The sequence below is a fragment of the Clytia hemisphaerica genome, unplaced genomic scaffold, assembly GCF_902728285.1.
Source record: "Clytia hemisphaerica strain Z4C2 unplaced genomic scaffold, Clytia hemisphaerica genome assembly, whole genome shotgun sequence".
In the NCBI taxonomy this organism is placed as follows: Eukaryota; Metazoa; Cnidaria; class Hydrozoa; order Leptothecata; family Clytiidae; genus Clytia; species Clytia hemisphaerica.
Genome location: NW_027103716.1, coordinates 181589 through 207315, shown reverse-complemented (window position 1 = coordinate 207315; position 25727 = coordinate 181589). Strand labels below are relative to the sequence as shown.

The window sequence follows — 25727 nt, the reverse complement described above, 5'->3', positions numbered from 1 at the left end:
AGCTAACCTAAAATGAAAACGTTTTGGTGTCTCCATTGCAAAAAGTGAATTAGAAAGAAATTATTCTAGAATTATCTCATGAATAATTGAGCAAAAGAAGCCACAACATCAGTTTACGAAGCCACAACATCAGTTTACGAAGCCACAACCTCGGTTCACGAAACCACAATAGACGAAATTTATCGTTAATCATCTATCATTTTGAACAGTAGGTAAACTGTGATCGAAACCCGAAAAGGTTTTCCAGATTCTCTGTGTCTTAGTAAAGTAACTTTCCGACGTAAAACATGACTAATATTCTAGCCTGGGGTCCACTAAGGGCTTTCTTGATAGACTGGATGGCGCGATTAAGTAGCCCACTAGTAGATGGTAGTTCTCAATTTCGATGGTACGGAAAATAGTCCGCCAGTAAATTATCAATTTAAAAGGAAATAAAGTTCAGCCAGAAAGAAGACTCCACTTAAGCTCTCAGCGCTAAAACTTTCACTTTAAACTGAAACACCCAAAATTATCCGTCAACTATCTTCTTGGGAATCAATAACGATTTTAACATAATGTGTGTGTCTACAAGACAAATTGACGGCTTTTTACCCTCGAAAACAATGATGTCACAGGGTTGTGGAGATTGTTGTTAGATGTTTCAAAATTGTTGTAAAATCATAGCCCACTAAATATCACAGAACCCGTGGGAGCAACGTGTTGAATAAAGTATCGAAGTAAAAAAGAGTATGTACCTGTTATTCCAGGAATCATTATGGATCTTTATTTTTGATGCAACAAATAATGGCGTTCGTGGCTTTGATGCGATTGACTTTTGCCATTGATAGCAACCATACAAAGTGTCCAGTTTGATCAAGTTATTATTTTTTTTAGCTTGAACGAAAGAAATATAATTAATTATTACACGAAGCTAAGATTTTCCAAAGCAATTTTTTTTTTTTGAGATCACGGAAGGGAATTCAACCTTTTGTTATTTACGATTTCGATTTTATTATAAGTTCATGTAAATCTCTCCGACGAATTTTTCTCATTTGAGAACTTAGTTTATGCGAAAAGTTCAGAAAAAGTTACTCTGCTTGATAGCTTTTTAGGTATTAAAGGCCTCGACAAAATATTTTAAAGATCGATGACTATCCACTAGTTAAGTTAAGTACCGTCAAAAATAGTTCCTCCAGACGATAGTGATTTATCGGAGTATCCATTCTTAAGTTAACCAAGAAATTGCGTTTAAAAACATATTCAAAATATGTATACAACGAGTCCCGAATGAAGCAGTCAATTAATGAAAAGCCTTATCTCCATAACTGCGAACAAAAATAATTATGATTATTATATACCTGCAGGCAAAAAAAGCCATTGAATAATTCCTGATATATCATGGCTATTAGACCACGGTAGAATTTTTTTTTCAAATTTTGCTTTCAAAGTTTGATTATTTTGTCGCTCTTGTTGTTTATCAAAGAAATTTATTAAAATAAATCTGTTGTCGATTTCATGATCAAATTTGATGACTCAAAGTGATTAAGAAAATCATCTAAATGGTGAGGATTGTTGTTGCGCTTCATTCGGGACACACTGTAAATTCTATAAATATTTTATGTAACAATAAAAATTAAATAATTCAAGTATATAATAAACTCTTAACTAAGATTTGTATTTAAAATTTGTCCTTCAGAGAAATGGGTATAAAATTTTCATCAAAGTCGACATCGTAAAACAACAGATTTTACATCATTTAGCTAGTAGCGTGCTGGGTCAACCAAGGCTGGGTAGACAATTTTGGAAAGTTTTGGCGATTTGATTTTGGTGCCCCTTTTAAAAGTAAAATATCTTTGTAAAAATGAGGAGAGCGAAGCAATCACCAAAATATTTTTTATCTTTTCTAAACAGCTAATTCTAAGGTATAAAAACAAAGGGGCGCTAAAATTAGTATTCAGAGGCGCCTTTTTTCGACCTTTGTCTTTCGGCGCCCCCCCCCATCCCAGAAAAAAAGCGAACGCTACGTAGAGGTATAGAAAACGATGGGTACCTTTAGTAAAAGTTCAACTCGAATTTCCTCAAACAGACGACATACTATTTAACTTTTAAAAACATCACAATGACTACGGTATTGAGAGAGAGGGTATTCATTCTATCAAAAAGGTTAATGTAGGTTTCCATTGATAAATAGGCTTTTCCAAAAATAGTCCGTGCCCCCCCCCCTGTTGAGGATATCGGATTTCCAGGGGTTAACAATTTTTGTTAAAAAGTAGATATCCAGTGGGTTAAATATCTACAAGGGAGCGGATATCCAGGGGGTTGAGCATATTTCTAAAAGTGAATATCCAGGGGGTCTTTACTAATAAAGTAGGATATCCAGGGGGTTCGATACTTCGAAAATCAAAATTCTCAACAGTGGGGGTAAAATTGAACGAAAATGATCGACAAACCAATCGAAAACATCAATCAATCAGCATCTTCTTCAAATTCATCTTCAGAATATTCTCTCGCACCTTCATCATCCACACTTTCGTCGTCCGATAAACGACTCTCTGTCCGGCGGCTATCATCCCCACCCACATAACTGCCATCATTGCTAACAGTATCCATTTCACCTTCACTGTCAGTTACACCGTTATCTTCACCAGTGCTTATCATTCCACCAGATGTCGTTTCGCCTTGCAAGAAAGAATCCAACGTTCCACCATCGATTCCAGCTTCTCGTAAAATCTCCTCGTAACGTTTATGCGCCTTGCTACGCGCGTTCGTTTGCGATTCACGTTCGAATAAGAGCGGCCGATCTTTGAGCTTTTCGTTGACGTCTTGAAGATATGTTTCGTATTCCTTACGTCGGTCATGGTCAGCCATCCTAAAATAAATTTTTTTAACTGAGATACGTCGAAAATAAAATAAAACACCCAAAAGCTTTACACCTATCAATTGTTGCTCTTAAAAACTGTATGAAAGGGTATTGGACTAAAGTTTACAAAGATCAATTGTCTGAAGTCATTACAAACTTATACAGGCATTGCTTTTATTTGACTTCAGTAAAATTGCGATTTTCAATTGCTTTACTTAACCGGCGAAACTAACTGAATCCACACAGCAAAATAATACTGACTTAAAAATTTTCAATTTCTCTTTGGTTTCCTTCTTGCGATTTCGTGATGGATCTTGAGCTTTCGCTTTCAAAGTGACACTCTTTCGGAGTTCGTTTAATTCTTGTTGCTTCTTTTTCAGTTTGACAGCCAACTGGAGTTCTTCCTGTTTCGTTTTCTCAAGACTCTTTCGTAATCTTTCGTGACGTAGCTTCGATGTCTCTGTATGGCTGGAAAAGAAAGCTTTCATACTGCACTGAAGTCTCGAGAACTTGATTACGCACCAAGAATTGAAATTTGTACGAGTTATGGAGCCTGATTTGTAAGGCACTGTTAACTGAAGGGAAACATGTTTGAATTAAGGAGACATTAGACTAAGAGAGGTCTGAGTTCTAGAGATCCCAGGGTACAATTCAACACAAATGCCAAAAAGAAAAAAAAATTCGAATTAAGTACTGTAGTTTTTGAAATGTTGAGTTGACAGTTGAAAGAGTTGAAATCATTTGGCCAAATGAATAAGTGAGACAAAACAGGGGGGGGGTCAAGCAGTTATTTTTGAACACGATGTGTACTATTTGATTTTTTGAGAAATCTGTACCCCACCACCACCTGCTGTCACTTAGTACACTGTGTACTAACTGATTTTGAGGCCAAATTTCAATTTTTTCAAAATGAGAGAAACTTTTCAACATCTTTGGTGTTGAAATTATTTTTGAAATTAAACATATTCTAGAAAAAAATGCAAAATTTTGAAAGTTTTTTTATTTTCAAATTTGAAAAATATCTTTAAGATTGAAAAAAAAATTAAATCTTTTCTAACTTGATTTTTGGCAGTTAGTACACAAAATTTGCTGCTAATTACCAAGCATAAAGCATACCACCTGTTTTCGCACTTAGTCCACAGGGTGTACTAACTGCATTTTGCCAATTTTGAAAATGGAGTACCACCGTATTAAGTGTCACAGGTGTCATGTACTAACTGCTTGACCCCCCCTGGACATAACTGTTTGAGTACCTATTCAACTTAGGGTTATCATAACATTAGCCTAACTCCATTTAGTAAATAAAAACTTAAGATTCTACAGAGAGAATTCACGATCTCGATTTTATAACCTAAGTTCAAATGGGCCAAGTTCAAGTTGAACATACATCTCTTGCTTTAAAAGCAATAACTTTAATTCATACCTGACTTCAGGGGGCGTTTGTTGTTGTGTGCGCGACCAACTCAATGACCGAGAGCGGTTTCCAGTTGTTGAAAGATTGTTTCTGCTTTGACTACGCCCGGTACGTTCAAATTTCGGAGAGTATCCACTGGAAGTATTGCAACTAGTGTTTGACTTACAAACCGAATTCAAAAACTTCGAACGCCTCTCGGGTATTTTACCAGTTTGCAAATCAAAGGGTTCACAAATAGTGCGATTTTTCGCACTACGTCTCTTATGAAGTTCTTCTTCAAATTTATTTTGCAGATCTTCAAAGTCTGGTATATCATGATGAATTTCCGGTTGGAACTTTTGTTTCCGTTTTTTGAGGTCTTCTTTGACTCGTTTTGTTCCTTCACGTGACCCATAATACTTTGCAGAATGAGATCTCGTTTTCATGCTCAGCGGTAAAGAGGATTGAGCTAACGTTTCTTGTGCTCGCATTTTGATTTTGATTTTCCGGTATTCATCTTGTTCCGCTAACTTGTCAGCCCAGGTTAAGCCGAACAATTTCTCTGGGTATGGGTTGGCTGTGAATTTCTGTTTTTCCTTCATTTTCTTTTCCTTTTTCATTTCAGCCACTGAAGTATGAACTTTCCGCATTTCATGTTTGACTTCTTCACGCTTGACAAATGAAAAAGGCTTTTCCGTTGATTTCAATATCTGTTTACTTAAGTCCCGTATATATTCCCGGCGTTTTTCCTCCTTTTCCCGGTGTTCGTCATAAAGCGGTAGAAAGGTTGTGGGCGGCACTGGCGTAGGGCGGATCCGTTTTTGTAGTTCCATATCTTCCAGGAGACGTTTGCGAAAGTATTCTTGTTCAATTTGCTCGATACGTTTTGATTTTCTCCTAGCTTTGATTTCATCGCGTATCGTCATTTGGAAAGGTTCGGGGATGGTAATGGAGGGCGACCATTTCTTATCTGCGTCCTTATCTCGCTTGGTGTACGGCGCGTATTCGTCTACGGAGAAGTTCTCCCACATCCCTGCAATGACATCAAATGAGGAGGAGCGTCCACGAAAAGATTTTCGTTCATGTTTATCAGGAAGAATATTAACATGACTCTCCGGCGCAGTGACTCGAAGTTGTTCGTCTAGATCTTCATCTCGTTCTTCAGAGGATTGGGAACTAATCTCATCTTCGTCTCCTTCAGAGCCTAAAACAAGATCGAAGTATTGAATGAAGCACTGCACTAGAAGTGGAGAATTTTTTCCAACTGACGATAGACTTTCCAGTCATGCTGGACTAGATCTGATAGGATTTTGAGTAAGGGATAAGTTTTGTATATTTTTTTTGCTTGGAATTTCATGCTTTGCTTCTTGGTAACAATTACTTGATTTTTATACACTTTTACCCCCTTACAGTTTTCCCTGTAAAGTCTATCTTTAGAATTATAGATATTCGCAGGCCTAATTCACGTACTAGACCAGCGTCCGAGGCAGTGGATTGTGTCACTTCGTAGGGCACCCCTTAGATCAGGGCAAATTTTTGATATTATTCTCCTAATAGGGTGTCGAATTGACAACAAAATTTGCCCTTCGAATCTCCTGCAGTTTTCGAGTGAATCGATTTTTAGTTAATCGATAGAACTTATCAAGGGTCCCCCTTTACTAACGGTTTTTTCGAAGTCTGAAAATCAAATATCTGAGACTACCAACGGATTCAGCGTGAAAAGTAGATAAAGAAAATGGGGTTATTTGTTAAGTTTCGACCACCTGGTGCCGAGAAATGGCATTTTTAAGGCGAAAAATCGAGGTTTTTGGCGTTTTCCGATGACGTCAGCATTTTCCTAGGAGTATTTTCAGAAAAAACCATTCCCACAACTGGATAGCCCTGAATTAGTAGTATCCAAAAATGGTATGGTTTGTTAACTTTCGATGTCTAAATCTCGAGATGTTTTGGTTTAAATATTGAAAATTATCGATATTTTTTGCTGAGTCAGCAGTTTTTCAGCATATTTATCCACCTTAAAAATGAATTATCTCGAGATCTATACATTGAAAGTTGACAAACTATACCATTTTTGGATACTACTAATTCAGGGCTTTCCAGCTGTGGGAATGATTTTTTCTGAAAATGCTCCTAGGAAAATGCTGACGTCATCGGAAAACGCCAAAAACGTCGATTTTTCGCCTTAAAAATGCCATTTCTCGGCACCAGGTGGTCGAAACTTAACAAATAACCCCATTTTCTTTATCTACTTTTCACGCTGAATCCGTTGGTAGTCTCAGATATTTGATTTTCAGACTTCGAAAAAACCGTTAGTAAAGGGGGGACCCTTGATAAGTTCTATCGATTAACTAAAAATCGATTCACTCGAAAACTGCAGGAGATTCGAAGGGCAAATTTTTTTTGACAATTCTACACCCTATTAGGAGCATAATATCAAAAATTTGCCCTGATCTAAGGGGTGCCCTACGAAAACCGTTTTAAGGCCTTTTTTGAATCTCGGACGCTGGTCTATACCCCTCTCCTCTTTAAGCCAATAAAATTCCATTCAGGAAATTGTTGTCAATGGTTCCAAGAAATGGACATTTACTGAAATAAATTTAGTTTCTTTTAAATCTTCAAAGAAAACAAGGAAACAGGCGGGAATTTCAATAATATCAAGTTAAGTCAAATGGAGAAAAGACTAAAAGCGACTCCAAAAAGCCTTTTCATCAAAATGGACTTTCTGGCAATCCTGAGCAAACAATCAGAATAGAAGGAACTATGGAACGAGCGAACGAAAGAACAGACGAGCGACTTAAATATACTTCGGGACCATTCAAAAAGTACGTACGCTCTGAAGGGGGGGGGGTCCTTCGAAAAGCGTACGAAAGCGTACGTGAGGGAGGGGGGTCAATGAAGAAATGTACGTACGCTTTGAAATTTTTTTCAACCTGTTTTTTCCCAGATTTTCCGAACCTTCTAATTGAAAAGCGAACGTACGCACAGGGGGTGCTATCCAAGCGTACGCGAGTGTATAAAGGGGTCGAATTTTTCTTATATTTGAGCGTACGTACTTTTTGAATGGTCCCTTCTGTTGGCAAGGTCAAAAATAAGAAAATAATTATACCAAGTTTCTCTTTCCAAACGATAAACAGACTCGGGGAATGTTGGGGAAGTTGAATATTAATCAAGGTTTTGGATTTTATTATCTCTTTCAGCGAGTAAAAACAAAGGAAATAAAGGAAAAACTTTAAAAAAATAATTTAAAAAATACAAGATTTTTACACAAATAATTACACTAAAATACATATAATTTTCTATTTTTGGGTACAGTATGTGTCTTTGTCTCTTTACCCAACCTCACTTTTAAAGGAATACAATCGTTTACAAAAGTTTTCTAAGCCTAAATTACATCATATACCTGTATTCAAATCACAAACGGTATTACACAGCTCCGCGCCACGTTTAGGAGCGGTTTTTCTACTCCGTCAAAGCGGTAGTAGTGATACATCTGCATCCACAAACACTCACACAACCTGCTACAACTGAAAATAACCATCCAGCCCAAGACAAATAAAAATCTCGACCATACCAAGCCCATCTTACCAAATCCGAAACCTCATTTCCTTCTTTGTTGCTAATGAAAACAATCAATCCAATGAATATAAATCCGGCAGTGATGAATTGCATTATGGGTGGAATGATAGGTTTCATTTTCTGCTTGAACACGACAATCATGGTTGCTAGGAGACTTGAGAAACTAAAGATGGTGCCAATCACAAGAAAACCTTGAGCAGCTTGCAGCCGATCCCATGGGATGTTGTTAGCTGAACATTCAGTTGGTTGGCCACGGAATCCAATGCAACTTTCCCATATACTAGCAGTGAATTCAGCAATCAAAACGCCGTTAATTGTAGATTTCGAATGCAACCAATCATTATCAACTATCGAAGTAAACCCAAAAATGAAAGCAAGACCTGAGAATATGATTGATATGATTCCAGCTTTTGATACCATTGTGAATTTTTTTGATTTGTGATATTTTTAACTAAGAAACGAAACAAGCCTGCATGAAATAGAACGTGACATACCGTATTACTTCGAATAATCGCCTCCCCTCTAGGAGGGGCGTTTGCTCGAGTCAAGTAGCTGTGAGGGCGAGTTACATGAAGAAAAACTTAAATATGTGTTTATAATTGCATTCTTTCAGTATTTATTTAAACTTATTTTAACCCATTTACATCTTTAAAATGACATAATTTGAACTGAAAGATAACGAAGAAAGTGACCTTAGTTAAGGATAATTCAATAAAAAAGCCCCCTTTTTTTAAACGCCCTCCTCGAATGAACGCTCCTCCTAAAATCATAAAAACTTTGACATGTACAGCACGATGATGCTTTCACAATGAAAGTAATGATATATTTTTCACTGTTTATAAAGGTGTAGTCGACACCAGGTTTTCACCTTTTCCTTATACTTCCTACTTCATACAAAACTTGATGTGTTGACTACTTTCAAGCTTATTTTTACTTTATAATCGCGGTAAGATGGTTTTGAATCAGAAACAATCTTTCTCTTCGTGTGAACAAAAAACTTATAAAGATGAAACAAAGGAATTTCCAGAATGTAGTAGATACTCCGACCCAATCAGGTGAAAACTTTTTTAACGATCTCTCTTCTTCTAGATTTTTAGATGCGTAAACATGACGCACCACATTTTTTCTTTGAGTTTTGGAGCAAAATAAGGCTATATTTCCTTTTCCAGGGGTGGAATAATAAGCTCGTGTACATTCCAAGGGTCCGAAGAAAGTTTTATGGGATTTCCAGGAACCTGATTTTGCCAAGGGCAATAGAATAACTTTTTTCGAGGTGTTTTTATCAAATTTTGCCATTTTTCAAGGGGATAGATATTCGTAGAATTCGAGTTCTTTCCCAAAGAAAGAATTTTCTTTAAATAAAGTACTACATATTCTGTTATAATAAGGAATCTATATCGAATTTCCCGGAGTACACTTTCTAGATTTTCAAGAGTTCATTTTGAACTTTGTAAAAGTATCCAACCAGAACAATTTGTACATTGTTATGTCTATCGCTGAGCATCAAGTTACCTTATCAGATATATAGCACGAGAAAAATAGAAAGCAACAATAAATTCTTTCTAGCTGATAATTTTTTCGGTTGATTTTTTAATCGTGTTATCGTTGTGGAATTTTTATGACGCGTTCAAAAATTCTTTTAATCATTAAGATAAATTCTTTGCTTAGGTCGACCTTCAACAAACACAACACCAGGAGATTAACCCTTTCCGTGCCTTTGTCGGATATATCTGACATGCATTACATTTGTCTCTAAGCCTTACCATTGATAATGATTCAATAAATGAAAAACAAGGGCCTTATCTATTGACCCAATGAACAAGTATGCCAAATTCCAGCCAAATCTAAACATTTTTGACGTGATCTTCAGGCTGTCTCAAACACAAAGCATCATTTTGGCGCTAAATGCTGGTCCCATGGCCCCGTAGTGCCAATAATTTTTGGAATAAAATTGTCGGATATATCCGGCATTGGCAAAATAGGAAGCCCGTGAAAATGTATTCTTGACAGTAAATTTTCTTGGCAATATAATTTACATCTTTTTAAATTCGCGGCAAATAGAGCGAGGTACTGGCACAGAAAGGGTTAAGAAAAACGTTCACCGAAGAATCTCATCTTGATGTGACGTCACATGAATATCACGTGATTATAGTTTTATTCTTTTTAGCAAACCTCATCAATCAAAAATGAAATCTCATTAGCTAATAAAGGTCTGTTTCTTAAAATTAGTTTAATAATAAATAAAAGTTATATCGTTCAAGTCGCCATGGGGTCGTCTGAGATGACTTTTCACAAATACTCACACGCTCACTGTTTGGCTTCTTAGGTTTCTTATAGTTATAGCAAGTATATCTTTAGATGTCCGCGATTCAAACTACGAAACTATCTTATGTCGAATTGTTGAAAAAATTTCTTTGGTTCTGTAAAAATGATTGAATAATATCTCTTCAATATAAGAAATTTACTTTCGCTGTATAAAATCTAGCGAACATTCCTCAATAAAAGAAAGACATCAAAACTGGAGTCGTTTATAATGCGTGTAATGCAGTAGTATAGGCGTTATATGATAATACGATTATTGTTACGGGATTTAGTTTGTATTTAGCGGACTACAATTGTTCCTTCCATTACTTTTTGCTTTGTTTCTACTATATCTGAATTAGTCGTCTAGCTTGCTAGACGCTAGACTAAAAGACATCATAAAAGTAACATATCGAGAGTTTTCTACCAAAGTCAAAATGGTCGATACACTTGAACATGAAAAAAAAGACGAAGGTTTCATCGGACTTTTGTAAAAAAGTAAAATTCACTTCAAACATTTCTTGGTGCCATTATTTAATTGTGATGTTATTTAAGTTGATTTTAAAAACCTTCGGTGCAATACGATTACCTTACGAATGTTTTTATAGAAATTTAAGTGATCAAAACAAATTCAATTTTCAGCCTCTTGAGAAAAACAAAAGATATTCAAGGCTGAATTAGAAATAAATCATATTCCTTATACTCTAGCCAATTAAGAATATTTAATGGGTGCTGTTAAATTATGTTAAAAATAGTAAAGTGCCCACATACTATTGAGACAAATGTCTTATGATCTATTATGGTTATAGTGCGTAAGAACATGTTAAGAACATTTTTAGGCTTAAAACTCAAAAAGTTAAGAGCATCCGAAGACTTCAAAAATTTGTAATGTAATGAAACAATGTAATGTAATAAGAATGTAAATTCGAAACGTATATTTGATTATGATTTCTGTGCCTATATAAAATTGCAGACTCAAGCAATTTGTAAAATGGGAATTCCCCTTCACTTCACTTGTGACAATCATGTGACCTGTGCCCGAAAAACAGTTTTGTATACGTAATCACAAATCAAAAACCGGATGACTGGACAAATGGCAAATTCAGCAAAAAAAAACGAAAAAATGTTGAGATGTACACAAAAGTAATGAAATTGGAGACGATTGAGAAATCTAAAAACAACCACACTAGTCTAAGCATCTTGCATTGAATGCTTACATAAGCAAGTTTTTTAAATACTGCAGGGAAGTTAGGGAAAACATACTTTCAAACATACATATATAAACAGATATAAAGTTTAGAGATAAGTTTAAAAGTACTATTTGAATAAATTCACTGGAAGTCATGACGAGTAACGAAGGACAATCACCACCGAGTGAACTTCCACTGAAAGTTTATTACATCAAGGATCGACAAACCAAAGAAATTCGGAAGTTCACCGTCCAATCAACATCTAAAGAAGATTTTGGATACCTCCGAGGGAAGATTTGCCAAATGTTTCCAGAATTAAGGGAGAAGGAGATTGAGATATTTTGGAAAGGTAAGAGTGCCTCGATTATTTGCAGATTACTGCTCTTTTTTGTGAGAATATCAAAAATATTCAAAGCCTTTTGATGTTCTTAACATTTTGCCTAAATGTTCTAAAAATGCTCTCAATTTCACCATTTATTATGAGCATTTTTGTGCAATTTCCCAAGAAATTGGGAGCTTTAGAAACCGTTAAAGGTTTTATTTTTACGTTAGTGTTGTTGTCTCCCTATTGTTATATTGTGCTATTCTTTTCCTCCTGCTGACCAATCTTGCTCCACATCCGTGTCAATTCAATGTGAAAAAGCTTGTAAATTAAAATTGATGAGTCCGCAAACGATTTTTTATTTAAAAACAAAACCTTTAAGAAAGCGTTTTGCCAGTATGTCCATTTATCAAATCATAGTAAATCATTCTATTCATTATGAAATAAAAGTCTTTAAACGGAAAAATACTGTTTTGAGCCGTATATGAATATTTTACAGCTTAAGTCGTCTGAATTTGAACAGCCAAAGTTTGTAGACTGGCTCTCTTGACCATGAATGGTATCAAAAATGATCCAATATACAAAGTCAGACAAACGTGGTAAAAGATGTTTTAGAGAAAGGTATCTTTTATTAAAATGTTACATACATTTTAGAGAGCCTCGTTTTGAGCAAGTAAGACTATTATAATGCAATATAATACTATATAGAACCAAAACTACACATAAAACAAATCAATACTCATTCATGCAAAATTCCAAGATATCTTTGTAAACAAACTGGAAGTCGCTCGTTTAAATATTTCTCACCAAAGGACTTCAAACAAGCCAGTCTTGCAAAATGTTTCAAAGTGATATCATGAGATGGAAGTTTCGTAATTTTAAGGTGTTTCTCTCGTTCATCACCATTTGATGTCCAAACTGCAATTTCACTCAAATCCCAATTCAAATCAAAATGTAAAATTTGTTCATTTTCAGAACCACTGTATAAAACCTTTTGCTCTCCTGTTATAAGGTTATAAGACCAAACTCCATAACATCCTTCTGCCAAGAATTCTACATCTTTAACAATGGCACACACTAATACTTGGTTAAAATAGCTCACTATGTGGATTGAATTTTCAATGCTTCTAACAGCTAAATTAGAAGCTGGCAAATCAATTGTTTTCAACATTGTTATTCCAGAAGGTGTTACATTGGCTGTTTTAAAGTGATTTTTCCAGGAAGAAGGCGAATATATCAGGAAAAATGACTTCCTGATATGAAGAACATTTGAGGAATCAAAATCTAGTGTTGCATTTTCCATAATACAACTCCCAGAAAAGTCGAGGATTGATAATTGCAGTCTTGTGGTTACTTTATTATGACCTGACGGTAGTCTTCTTCTGTGTCTCCTATTCTGGAACAGATAAACGATGGAAGCATCGATATCCAGAAAAAGGGTAGTAAACCGTAAATTATGGTTTAAAAAAATCCGTTTTAAGTGAAATATTTCATTTTCATTAAAGCATACAAGATCTAAGATGGAGTAAGAGTTTTCAAGGTTATTCGAAGGTGATATAATGGCCAATGTATTTCCCACCAAACTGCTAGAGCGGTGAGGGAGTCTTCTATGTCCAAGATTAGGTTGGTAAAAAAGTCTACATTTTAGAAATGATTTTTGATCACAGTAAATAATGTTTCCGTCAGGTTGATTAATATCTACAAATCCAGTGTAAATAAAAATTTCTTCAAGTAGAGATGTTTCATCCACCACGAATTCAATGACAAACCATCGTCCTGATGAATTGTCGAACAGCACATGATAATCAAGATTGGTATTTCTCTTTAGAACAAGCTTGTTATAATCTTGATTGATGGTCTTGCCATTTTCACCAACTGAGCAAACCAATACGATAGCAACTACTTTGTGGAGCGGTAAATTATGATCTACGTAGTGCCTACCTAGAGCCGCCCGTATACCGTAGAGTCTCCTTCGTGACCAAAACCCACCATTGTAGATACCAGACAAATCGATGCTTTTCTGATCGTCCTCTTGAGAACTTTCAACTGACGTTGTCAAAGCCGGTAGAAAGTTCACTCGATAGAGATACTCTTTTTGTAATCCCTGCATACTCACTAGAAGACACGAAACTGCATCAACAAACACATAAGATCAATGGTATTCTAAAACGCAGATTTATAATTAGACATTCCATATGATAAAGAAAACAAGAGACAGTTTATTATTTAGTCATTGCTAAAAAACGTCATGTCAAATTTATTAAAAAGACGGGGGTTCATGGATTAAAATACCAAATAAAAACAAACAGTCGATTCGAAAAAAAACAAGATCGCATAATAAAGACGATTGTTGTTTGCGATGAAGTATTTGATGATTTATCAGTTATTTGAAGAAAGAAGGTACTCAAGCAGACTCAAGAGTTCATAAACTGATGCTATCGATAGACCCATGTCTTGCATTTCTTCGTAAAAAAGTGAGAGAAAAAGCTTTCACAGGAAATGGTGCTGTATTTTCCTAAAATCTTAAATATGATTTCGCCTTTTCGATAATTAATCAGTCATGAGAACTGATTTTGTATATTTAAATCGCTGACTGAGATGTATTAAGGGAAGTTAAAGACATGATTTTGTACCTTTAAATCGCTGATTGAGAGATATTAAGGGAAGCTTAAGACAGGAAGGAGATCATTATATTTCCCCTGATATACTATCTTTTATTTATCTTCTAAATAAGTTTGATCAGTGTTGGCAATTAAAACAAAGCTCAAATCTTGCTGATTTAAAGCAAAGAGTGTAATTGAATCTAAATAGATGGATAAAACATACCTTTATTCAGCATTTTTTAATTGAATTCAAACAATAACAACTTTATTATTTTTTACAATAGATGAGGACGAGGATTTGGTCATCATTTCATCAAACGAAGAACTTTCACAAGTATGGAAAAACGCCGACGCGTCCAAAAGCGTCAAACTTTACGTCAAAACTAAAGAAGATTCATCAGAAATTTCTCAACCGGGACCTCGCGAAAGACGTAGGCATTGTCGTGGCCTCTTTGGCCCGAGAGGGCATCACTTCGATCCAAGAAAAGGAATGTTTGGCGGTAGAGGAGGGCTCAAGGGACGCAGAGGTGGCGCTTGTGGGCCGAGACGAGGTTTTGGATTTGGAAAACGTGGAGGGATGTTTGCACCTAGAGGTGGTTTCTTTGGTGGTAGAAGAGGACGCGGGGGACTTCCATTTCCACCACACTTTGAAGGAAGACACCATCAGCATGACATGCCCCCACCACCATTTGAAGGACCACACCACCCACATCATGACTTGCATCCGCCACCCCACCACCACTGGGCGCACCCTGAAGCCGCTCTCGAAAGCCAATATCAAGAATTCGCACATCATCTAGCTGAGGCTTTTGAGCTAGACACGAGCATGGTTGAAAGTTACATGATTGCATACTTCCATGAGGAGCCAACTGAGGAGGAGGAATACCAAGGTGACCAATGGGAAGCATTCGCTGAGAATTTCGCGAAAGCTTGTGATTTGAATCCGGCTGACGTCAAGAGCACGACATCTTCTTTCTTGGCACAAGATACGAATGGAATGTAAACAAGACAAAACGCAAAAAGCATTAACTCATATAGAGTACAATGTGAAACATAATTGAACTTAAGCTGAATCAATACGGTGACGGTTCAATAGCTCAAAAAGTCGTATCGACACTAACGCAAATTGTTTTTATAATAAAAACAATATCTAAAAACTGTATTTAAGAAGAGGCCTCCTGAAAAAATAATTTATCAAAAAAGATTGTAAATAGGAAAAAAAACAGAGAAAAGAAAAGTAAGAAAGTTTTAATAAAAACTTCATACTGCAGAAGTTCATTTTGGTTCTTACCAACCCTTTACAGATGTAATGAAACAGTACTCAGTAAAAACTCACATTTCCCATTGTGAGTTATGATTCCATGTTCGTTCCTGACCTACTTTAAATTCTATTTTGACCCATGCATAGCTTGAAGTTCATTAGGCTACTCAACAATAAATACACCCTTTTGAGGGCGCACTCATAACCTGGAAACTCCAAAGGAATCGATAAAACTTTGTAAAATACTAGGGCAGGGGTCTGTAAAAACCAAGGAAATTCAGACGAATATTTGTGTAGGTGTAGTTCAAGAATCTATAAAAATACAATAATACCCTGAAATTTTGGTAAAAATCAAGAGGGGTTCTTATCCTCCCAAAGATGTTTTCCTTCACATTGGGTAGATTTTTTTGAAACAGGATGAATTCCTAAAGAAACTACTAAGTCCGATCTTGATCAGTGTAATACACCACTAGAAAATGTTTTTCACTCACCTTTTCCGTAATAATCCATTTTTTGTTGCTTGATCCTTTCAATGTCAACGCCAAGTTCTAGAGAAAAATAAAATATACTTAAAAGAAAGACGAAAGATTTGCTTCACTAAGTAGTTCTGAATGTACTGATTTCCGAATCATAACACTTTTTCGATTTTCCAAAGTGTAAATTTGCTTGGAGACCAAAAAGAAAAAGACCTAATACATGGGAATTTGACTTTAAACTAATTAGCAACTAAGCACTAATTATATTTATCCAACAGAAGAACGTCTTGTTATGATAATGTCTTACCTTCATCACTTTGAGAAAGGCTCTGGTGATTTTCTTCTGCTGAAGCTGTTCCTGGTGGTGAAGCACGTCTTTGAAACTTCTCTCTACAATCTTGAAACGATTTCTCAAGTCGATCAACAAGAACCTGGTCTTCGAAATCAATTAACTCATCTTTCTCATCAGTGCTTTTGTCTTTGTGTGTTGATCTCTGTTTTGTTCCAGGTTTTCTTCTTTTTGTAGATTCCTGATGTTTTTTAGTGCGTGCTAAAATGCTGTGTACTTTTTCATCATTCATGATATAGCGTCCAGTGTTAGTCTGATCCTCATTTGATTCAATACTCATGTTATACAACTTTTCAAGAGAGTTCAATGTTTTCTTGTTCTCTTTCTTGAGTGCTTGTAAATGTGAGAAGAATTTATCATCATCATTGATGAGATTTTTTAGTTCTGTAGGTGATTTTTGATGGAGACGGTTCCTAGAATTTTCTCCAGTTGGCGATTTACATTGATCCAATACTGAGGAAGTAGCTTCATAACTATTTAATACATTCTCAGTTGAAGGGTTGGTCTTACGACCTATTCCAGATGAGATGCGGTTGGCAAAATCCAGAGAATCTCGCTCCAATACAGTGGTCGGTAGACGAGTACTTGGACTTCTGGGTTGAATAACACACGAATTACGAAAATTTGAAATAAAATGGGACGAAGACATGATCTGTTATTCTTATTTTTCGTTCTAAGAAAGATAAATTCAATAAATTGAATATTTCGATGTCACATTTCCCCATTACTTATTTTTCTAATGTTTTCAATTCAACAACTGATAGAATTTTCTTTTGGGTAATATCAGAATTCTGTTAATCGAATAACTTTCATTTTTGTTAGTTATGGGCTGTAATTAGATCGTCCCTAGTTTTGGAGGCCAGAAATTTTTCTTAAACTAAACAATTCAATGGGTCTGGCCCTTGGGAGTTAGCCCCAACACTAGAGGGCCCCCACCGAGGCCTTGGGTCTTATATTTCCCTACCAATGCCAACTCCCAACCCTATTTTGACTCTTGAGCTACACCCTGACCCTAACTGATCCTGAACCTAATATGAACGATTTTCACCGACCATTAAGGATTGAGAAGTCAGCATCTACCTTCACCACTTAGTAGTGATTTGGTGAGGTTGGCAAACGATACCATCATCATTGTGATGCATCCTCTCTTATTAACCCCCTATTTTCTACTTTCCTATGTTCTATCCTGATTTACTGACTTTCTCAAGTGTTTCTAACTGTTTTCTAAGTAATTTTCTGAAATTTGTCTGTACCGCTACCCGTGAAATAGGTCACCTACCCTCTTGCCGCCCCGGTACGAACCACCAAAACATGCAAGTAACCTTAAAACCAATGCCTAACTGCTTGCGCCAGCGATATACAGCAGAATACTGTCATTTACAAATACTTATAACGTGTGTGTAGTTTACTTGACCTTAACAAAGCTCCCAACCCTACAACAAGAAGGATCCCTACAAGATTCTGCTGAGTAAGTCTCAGGGGTACGAATGGGCCATTCCAGAATTTGTCTGTAACAGGGGGGCGGACGACACAGAATTTTTGAGGGCAAAAGTTTTCAACTAAATTCACAATTTCCAAGGCAAGAGTAGAAAAATGTATGAATAATTTCCAAGACAATGAATTTAAAAACGCCAAAAAAGAGTTCAATTTCCGACACAATTTGCAAAAGTACATGGATTTTCATTGGAATTTCCAACCACCACTGGATAAATCGAAGGTGCTAACCGCACTGGGCTCAACTTCAGTGTTTTTAAATCATTCGTAGGTCCAATTGTAAAATTGTAACCAATTTCAACTAAAAACTCATGACCACGCCCTTAAAAATGAAAATTTTCAAAAAATAAAAAAAACACCCCCAGATATTCACCCAAGGAACAAGTCTGCCAAATTTCAACCAAATCCAATCATTTTTGAAGTCTCCAGCCTGCCCCAAAGTTTTAGCCTCGTTTTGGTGAAAACTTGTGACCACGCCCTTAAAAATGAAAATTTTCAAAAAATGAAAAAAGCACCCCCAAATATCCACCCAAGGAACAAGTGTGCCAAATTTCAGCCAAATCCGATCATTTTTGAAGTCTCCAGCCTGCCCCAAAGTTTTCGGACAGACACACACACATACACACATACATACATTGTCAGATTCTAGCTCAACTGAAGTTGAGAAAAAATTTTAAAATGTACATCAACCGACAGGATGGGACGGCCGGGGGTAACAAAAATTTTCTGGAATGGCCCATTGCCCCTAAGAAGGCCTTTAGCCTTATATTATGCCTCTCGAGCTCCAGCCCTAGCCCTAACTGATACCGTCTAGGCCCGCGGATTGAAAAATTCCACTTGCATCCTGGCTGTGGATGATATGGTCGTGGCTTCTTTATGAAGGCGAAAGACATATCTGGACTTATTTTGTACTTTCCAGTCAGTCCAAGCTTAAACTCCTATATCAGCATTAGAAACTAGGCTAAGGCTGGGCTTGCTGTCACCCGACCCTAGATTTTGGAGGTGGGTTGGTCTGTTGGAATTTTTTTTTATTTTGGCGATTTATGAAATTTGTCCATGGAAGGGTTAACAAGGGGGGGGGTTTGTACTTTTACGGTGTGATGGGATTGGCCCCTTTTTTAGTACGGAATTATGGGATTTGACAAAAAAAAAGACGGGAAAACGGTATTTTAAAATCAGACGGTGATGGTATTTGGCCTTATTTTTTGTCATTATGCCGGTATTTATACCTGTACAAACCGGTGTGATGGTATTATTATTTTTTTCAATTTTCGGGATTCCGGGATTCAGCAAAAATTTTGACGGGAAAACGGTATTTTGAGCCCCTACAAACCCCCCCTTGACAGTTTGTTTACATTTAGGTAATTTTGAATAAAGAACAGAAGTGCTAGCAGGGAATTTACGATTCTTATGCTTGAGATAAACAAGATACGAGTTTTGATTTTTTATTGTTTGAAGTTTTTGAAGGAAAAAAAATCTTCTTTAAAATGGAAATAAAATTTTTTGGGTCGGCAGGTTTCGAGATAGGGTTGGTCAGGTGACGGCAAACCAACAATTTTTTAAGTCCAGCCTAAGTCTTACCTCTTTAGGCTAGTTAGAAACACGGGTCATGGGGCACGGGTCCAGGTCACAGGGCAGCTCAGATCAAAGTAATTCAAACAGAAAATGTTTTAAAAACACTAAAAATATTATCGAAAAATCAATTTTAAGGTATTTTATCCACGTATGACTATTTAAAACTTCAAAATCTAACCAGGTGCTTTCCACGTGCTTTCAAAGTTTGCGTCATGTACAATGCAGACCAGAAAACACCGCAACATATTACATGCATATAACAAGCTTATAGTTCAATATAGCCCTATATGTTATATGTTATACATAAGTAATATACATATTACAATTCCCATCTCCTGAAAACCGATTTTTCTCAAGGAAATTATAGTACGGCTATTGTTAAATCATATCTCATTATATCCCCTCCATCACCTTGAGTATGAATATAATTTTTAATGGATAATAACGTAAAAATATTACTTTATAAATGTGTTAATATTTTCCACCTACCATTATGAATTTTTAATAAAAATAACGTAACTGTACTCATATCTCTAAAACCACTATCTTGCAGCATTTTAATCGTTTTAAAACATGTCAATCTATATCTAGTCACATAATTAGCATCCTATTGAGTATGAAAAAATATTTTGCTGTAAATTGGTTCAGGGGCCTTATATTTTATATTGACAATATTTTTGTCATTCAATATCATTTTGTCAATATTTGTGGGTGACATATCTTTTAAAAATTTTCATGATACTATTCAATACTATTCGTATATAATTGTTTTAGACATACTATACTAGTACTATTATATGTGCTGTGTAGTATGTGTTATGAATTATACGTCATGATATCATTATATTTCATTCTGGTCTGTAATTTGTATGCCCCGTGCCCTGTGACCTGTGCCTTGTGACCCATACCCCATGTAGCAACTCCAGAAGATTTTTCAAATTTCCTCCAGAAGATAAGTGGTTGTAAAGATATTCAAATTTTAGTGTAAAAAATTTGACTAAAAATGTCCAAAAAAAGGCGGTTAGTGTAAAACACAGGTCACAGGTCACAGGTCACGGGTCACAGGTCACGGGGTCCAAGTCACAGGTCATACAAATTACAGACCGGAAACTGTAACGCATGTAACATACAACCCTCATAACAAAAGTTCCTGAAAATATTATATGTAATGGAAATGTAATATCAAAATATTGTATTTAGAAGACTTAAACGACAAATCATCAACCCCAAAAATTGACAACAAATGACACTTAAATTATGTAAATAATGATGTTATCTCGAAGTATGAGGTTTTGTACACCAATTAACAATAAAAATATTTATCATGCGTAATAGGATGCCGACGCTGCAAGTGGATATAGATTGACAGGTTTTGAAAACAATAAATACTCCAAGAGAGCTGTTTTAGAGAAATGAAAATAGTGACGTCATTTTATCAAAAATACGAAGCAGGGGAAAAAATAAAAATATTAAAACATTTATAAAATATAATCCCATTGACGCTATTTTCATCAATTCTTGTTATCATACCCAAGGTGATGCAGGAGATAAAATGAGATATGACATTAGTGATTGTGAAATAGCTATTTTCCTGTTAGGGGCTGTTTAAGGCAAAGGTGAGATCGATATTCGAATATTTCTTTATTCTTTGTATATAACATTCGTAACATGCGAACATTGAAAAGATAACTTTTTTGCATGTGTGATATAGATGTAATATATAATACAAGTATTACAGGTCCGTGTTATACACGGCATAAAACGCGAAATCACGTGGTAAACACGTGGGTATATTTTTAGCTTTAAAATAGTTCTAGATCAATAAAATACCTTTGGAATTATATCATTGACATTAACAACTGTTTTTCAAACATTTTCTTTGTATTTTACAGTAATCAAAGCTGACCTGTCAACACTGACCTGTGACCTGTGACCCGTGACCTGTGACCTGTGACCTGCGTTCTACACTAACCGAAAAAAAGGTTAGGAAAATAGCTTGGAAAAACTCAAAAAATGTGTCAAAAAAGAAAAAAAAGATATTTCCCAGTCAGGCTTCTTTAATTTTGCATACTGTATCTATTTTTCTAGTGTAGCTAGAGACCTGAAATTTGGAGGGAGAATTATTTGATGGTGTTAGAATATTATTATTAAAAAAATATTTGTAAAACATTTAGTATATTTATGAAAATAACGAAAGATATATCTTTTTTTGAAAAAAGAAGACATAGCATAGTTTTTTTGTGTTTTTTTTGAAGAAAATTAGCTTGGAAAAGGTTGAAATGAGTCGAGAAAGGTGATAGGGCCCATTTTCAAGGGGCCTCTGGAAATGGAGGAACAAAAAGTTGGGACATTCCCATGCTAAAGAAGCAAAAAAGTGAAAAAAAATACATAAAAATTAAAGAACTGAAATTGGCGATTGTGATTTTTGAATTCCTCACCCTTTTTCCGATAAACATACGTAAAGTTTCAGACTTCAAACAGCTTCAACTTTCCTCCATTTCCAGAAACATTTGTTCATCAATAGTTGCAACTTATTTTTCTCCGCCGTTTACCGTCACCTCACTAAGTGTGAAGGCATTAACTATATAGATTCCCTCTTGTTGATTGGCGTCACAGAATCGCTCACTGATGATGAAATACGTGATAAACGGATTAATCACGTTCGCAATAACATTCGAGTTGTTGACAAAAGCAATAATTGGTCTGTTCTTTTGTTTAAAGAGGCATTGGCAATTAAAGATAAAAATCCAGAAATGAACTCGGGTTTGAAAGCCTCTAGAGATTTTTTCCGCTAGTTGATTTTTGATTTTTCTAGAAATTTGTTCAACATTTTCAGTATTACTATCACTCTGACGATGCTTTTATTGTGAAGCGAAATATTAGTTTTTTCAAAAAATGAAAATTTTGTTGTTTGTGATCTGACTCCACATTGATCCATGGCAAAATAAATTTGGTTCTATGTGAGTTGTTTTTTATGTTTTCTAAGGCGACGGGAATTTGATGTTCTGTTTACCGTCGACCGCCCGCATGCTCTTGAGCCGCCGCTCAAAAAAGTTCATTATTTCTTAAAAACTCATTATTTTCTGCTTTTCCTGTGCCAAGCTATCCAAAACACTCAAAGAGAATCAAAAACAACATCTTCGCTAACAAAATGTGCGCCTCGAGTAAAAAACATGGTTCCAATCACGTCCGCAGATGGGGCAGGCATTTTTTTAAGCAGTGGGCGGCATCAAGGGCGTTTTAGAAATTCGCGTTTTAGGCACGTCTCGAATGCGTTTGAATTTTTGCGCATGTCATTTTGATTCCAAAAGTGAAAGCAGCTCGATTTCACAGTGGAATTCAACTTTGTTGGAGATTGGAAGCACCAGGTAGGTATGAATAATGAATAATGAAATTTTGCCGCATCAAATATTTTTAGAAACGCGACGGTAAACAGAACATCAAATTCCCATTGCCTAACTGACTGCTGAATGACTTACCGAAATTTCGCCACCGGTGGGATAGACCTTTTTTTAATGAGGCCACCCTGTTGAATAATTATGTAGTCCAGCAAAAAAAAACAATGATATAGCCATGCATGATTATTATAATATGCATGAAACAGTAATTATTCATGGCTGTATCATTGTTTTTATGCTGGACTACATAATTATTCAACAGGGTTGCCTCTTTAAAAAAAGGTCTATTCGAACCCACCTATTGCAAAGTTTTTCATCGATTAGAAACCCAATGCCTCATCCACTGCGCCACGGATTCGTGCCAGGAAAGTGTTTCTGATGGCTATTTATATTGTACAAACTACAGACCAGATTATATTAAGAGAATATCATCACAAAAGAGTATTCGAGCTCCAACTCCCCCTGGCCCTGACCCTGACTGATTGATATTGATAATAACCCAATTCCTAGCCAATCTCATACAAAACCAAACCCAAACCACACCCATACCCAACCCTACCAGGTCATCTGCAGGTCCTGACCTATTCCTGCAAGCCGACAGGTCCTGACACTATTCCCGCATGCCAGATCGATCTGTCTTACTTTTTGGCCAAGGCAAGGTGGTAAAAATATTGGGTCTAACCTGACAACGCTTTCCAGGCCTCACTGACACTGAATCAAACTGTCAGCCTTGCTTTGAAGCTTTGAATGTTGAATGATTCGAATAAAATAATAATCAATTTCTTTTGAAGTTTGAAGTTTTTTGAAAAAACTTTGCAGTGTTTTCAGATTTCCTCTTTCCAAATCAAAGTACCCGCCGCTTTTATAGATTTCACGCGACGACTTTTCTACAAGCAAATTATCTGGCTTTTGCCATTCGACGCTCGTGCACAAATTAAGAAGAGTAACAAATGCAGGTAAAAAACCGCCATTTTTAGTTTACGCCCTTTTCGCCTTCTCTTTTATTTCAGCTCTACAAAAACCGCAGACACCAGCAGACACGGCAAGGGCAAGTCTCTCTAAGGGTCGGAAAATTCACGATTTGGAATTTTTTTTGATTTCTCAAGTGAAAAAATTGTAAAAAAGTCACCTTTCAAGCAAAAATCAGTCTCGGTCTTTCTAAGGGTCGGTTTTCGAAGGTCCCGTCCGCACATACCCCTCATCCAGCAACCCTAGTAGTACCCGCCCTCCTCCTCCGGCAGGAGTGGATGCCAGCAGCCTCGCTTCACCATTGACTTCCAAGCCCGAAAAGCTAAACTCGAGACTCCTGGATGAGAAAAGAAGCCACTTATTATTAGGGTGGCGCGTCGGGAGCATCGTTACTAACTCGAGGCATAGACGAATGGGGCGAAGAATGATCGGTAGTGGAATATATGGTTCTGCTGTAGTCGAATTTCGAAAAGAAATTACAACCCTATGACCTAAAAATCTATTTGTTGAGCTGCTTGAAGATCCCGAATCTATTGCTCCTTTCGGCTCCTCATGGCGTGGCCTGTCGTCTGATTCCTCTCTCAAAGAATCCCGGTGACCGTCCAATCGGTATTGGAGAGGTTTTGAGAAGAAGAATCGGAAAAACAGTGATGTCAGCATTTCAAAACGACATGCGTGAGTGTGCTGGAAATCTTTCAACTGTGCGCTGTGAACTCTGGTTATGCAATCCACAGTGTCAAAGAGATGTTTGAAGCGGCTGAAACGCACAAGGGTTGCTGCAAATTGATGCAGACAACAATGCCTTCAATTCGACCATTAGAAAAGTGGCGATGTATAACTTGAACATCTTATGTCCACAATTTGCAAGATTCGTACAAAGCTACCGTGAGTATCACAGCTCGAATAAATTAATAAGTTAATATTTTCTCTTTGAAAACTTAGCCTCTGATACTCAGGGTAGTACAAAGCTGCTATGCCAAACCAGCACGTCTATTCCTAACTCGCGGCAAAGAATTGGCATCGAAAGAAGGGCGATCCAAATCCAACACCCATGACAACATACTCGCTAGCGATTTTGCCACTTCTAGAAGCAGCAGGTAGCACAGCTAAGAAGATCGCGTTTGGTGACGATCTCACTGATCTTGGCTCTATCGAAGCGTTAGAAGACTGGGTGGAATACCATCGTTCAATATGGTCCAAAGATTGGTTACTTTCCCAATCCTTCTAAAAGTGTTATTATCGTTAAAAAAGTTTACCAATGTATTAATAGGAAACATTTGATTGGTGCTTGTTTTGGCGACGAAAAGTTCACATCAGCTTTTATTAAATTAAAGATCGACGAATGGATTACGGAAGTCAAATCACTGAGAAAAATTGCCAGGATGCATACCCCATTCAGCGTACTGTGCATTCACAAACAGTATACAACACAAGTACATCTACACATCATGAGGACCGTACTTTTGACAAGAGAATTATTTGTTTCATTGGAAGAAGCCATCCCAGACGGCACACAACCTCAAAACAACGCCCATCTAACGTCCCTAAAATCCAAATAACGTTATTTGAACGTTAAAACAACGTTGTTTGCCAGTTGGGATCAGAGCATCACCCTCCACCAGCTCTCCTCAATGGTTACATATGTAACGATCGTGAAAGAAATTTTTTCATATTTCCGCCTCGTGTCGGTGGTCTTGGAAGCACTATGACAACAAAAAGATGCAATCAACAGTTCCAGACCTCACACTCAGTTTCGCGTTAGATGGTAAAAAATGATTAAAGAACAAATTAATACCCTGAGTATCAGAGGTTGAGTTTTCAAAGAATATATCAACCTCTGATGACCAATCATATAAATTTTATTATGTGTCAATCTAATCACTGTAGCCTTTATGTTATGATTCTCTATTGCTGAATCTTTTTAAAAAGCATTAATGATATTTTGAGTTGTGTTTTCAACGACGGCAATAAAAATATCAGC

The 25727-nt window shown here is 36.4% G+C and overlaps 2 protein-coding genes across 2 annotated transcripts; one reads left to right on the top strand and one right to left on the bottom strand.

Annotated features, from left to right (window-relative positions):
• Positions 1–2420: 2420 nt before the first annotated feature.
• On the bottom strand, positions 2421–16983 carry LOC136804259 (protein FAM161B-like). Its single transcript, XM_067060961.1, has 5 exons — positions 16269–16983; positions 15977–16033; positions 4263–5436; positions 3101–3307; positions 2421–2848 (listed from the first exon to the last, which is right to left on the bottom strand). Exons 1-5 carry the CDS (start codon positions 16957–16959, stop codon positions 2446–2448), a joined length of 2532 nt encoding a protein of 843 aa, XP_066917062.1. The 5' UTR covers positions 16960–16983; the 3' UTR covers positions 2421–2445.
• LOC136804257 (uncharacterized) lies at positions 11163–15482 on the top strand. The gene is made up of 2 exons (XM_067060960.1): positions 11163–11648; positions 14509–15482. Exons 1-2 carry the CDS (start codon positions 11453–11455, stop codon positions 15225–15227), a joined length of 915 nt encoding a protein of 304 aa, XP_066917061.1. The 5' UTR covers positions 11163–11452; the 3' UTR covers positions 15228–15482.
• Positions 16984–25727: the final 8744 nt, after the last annotated feature.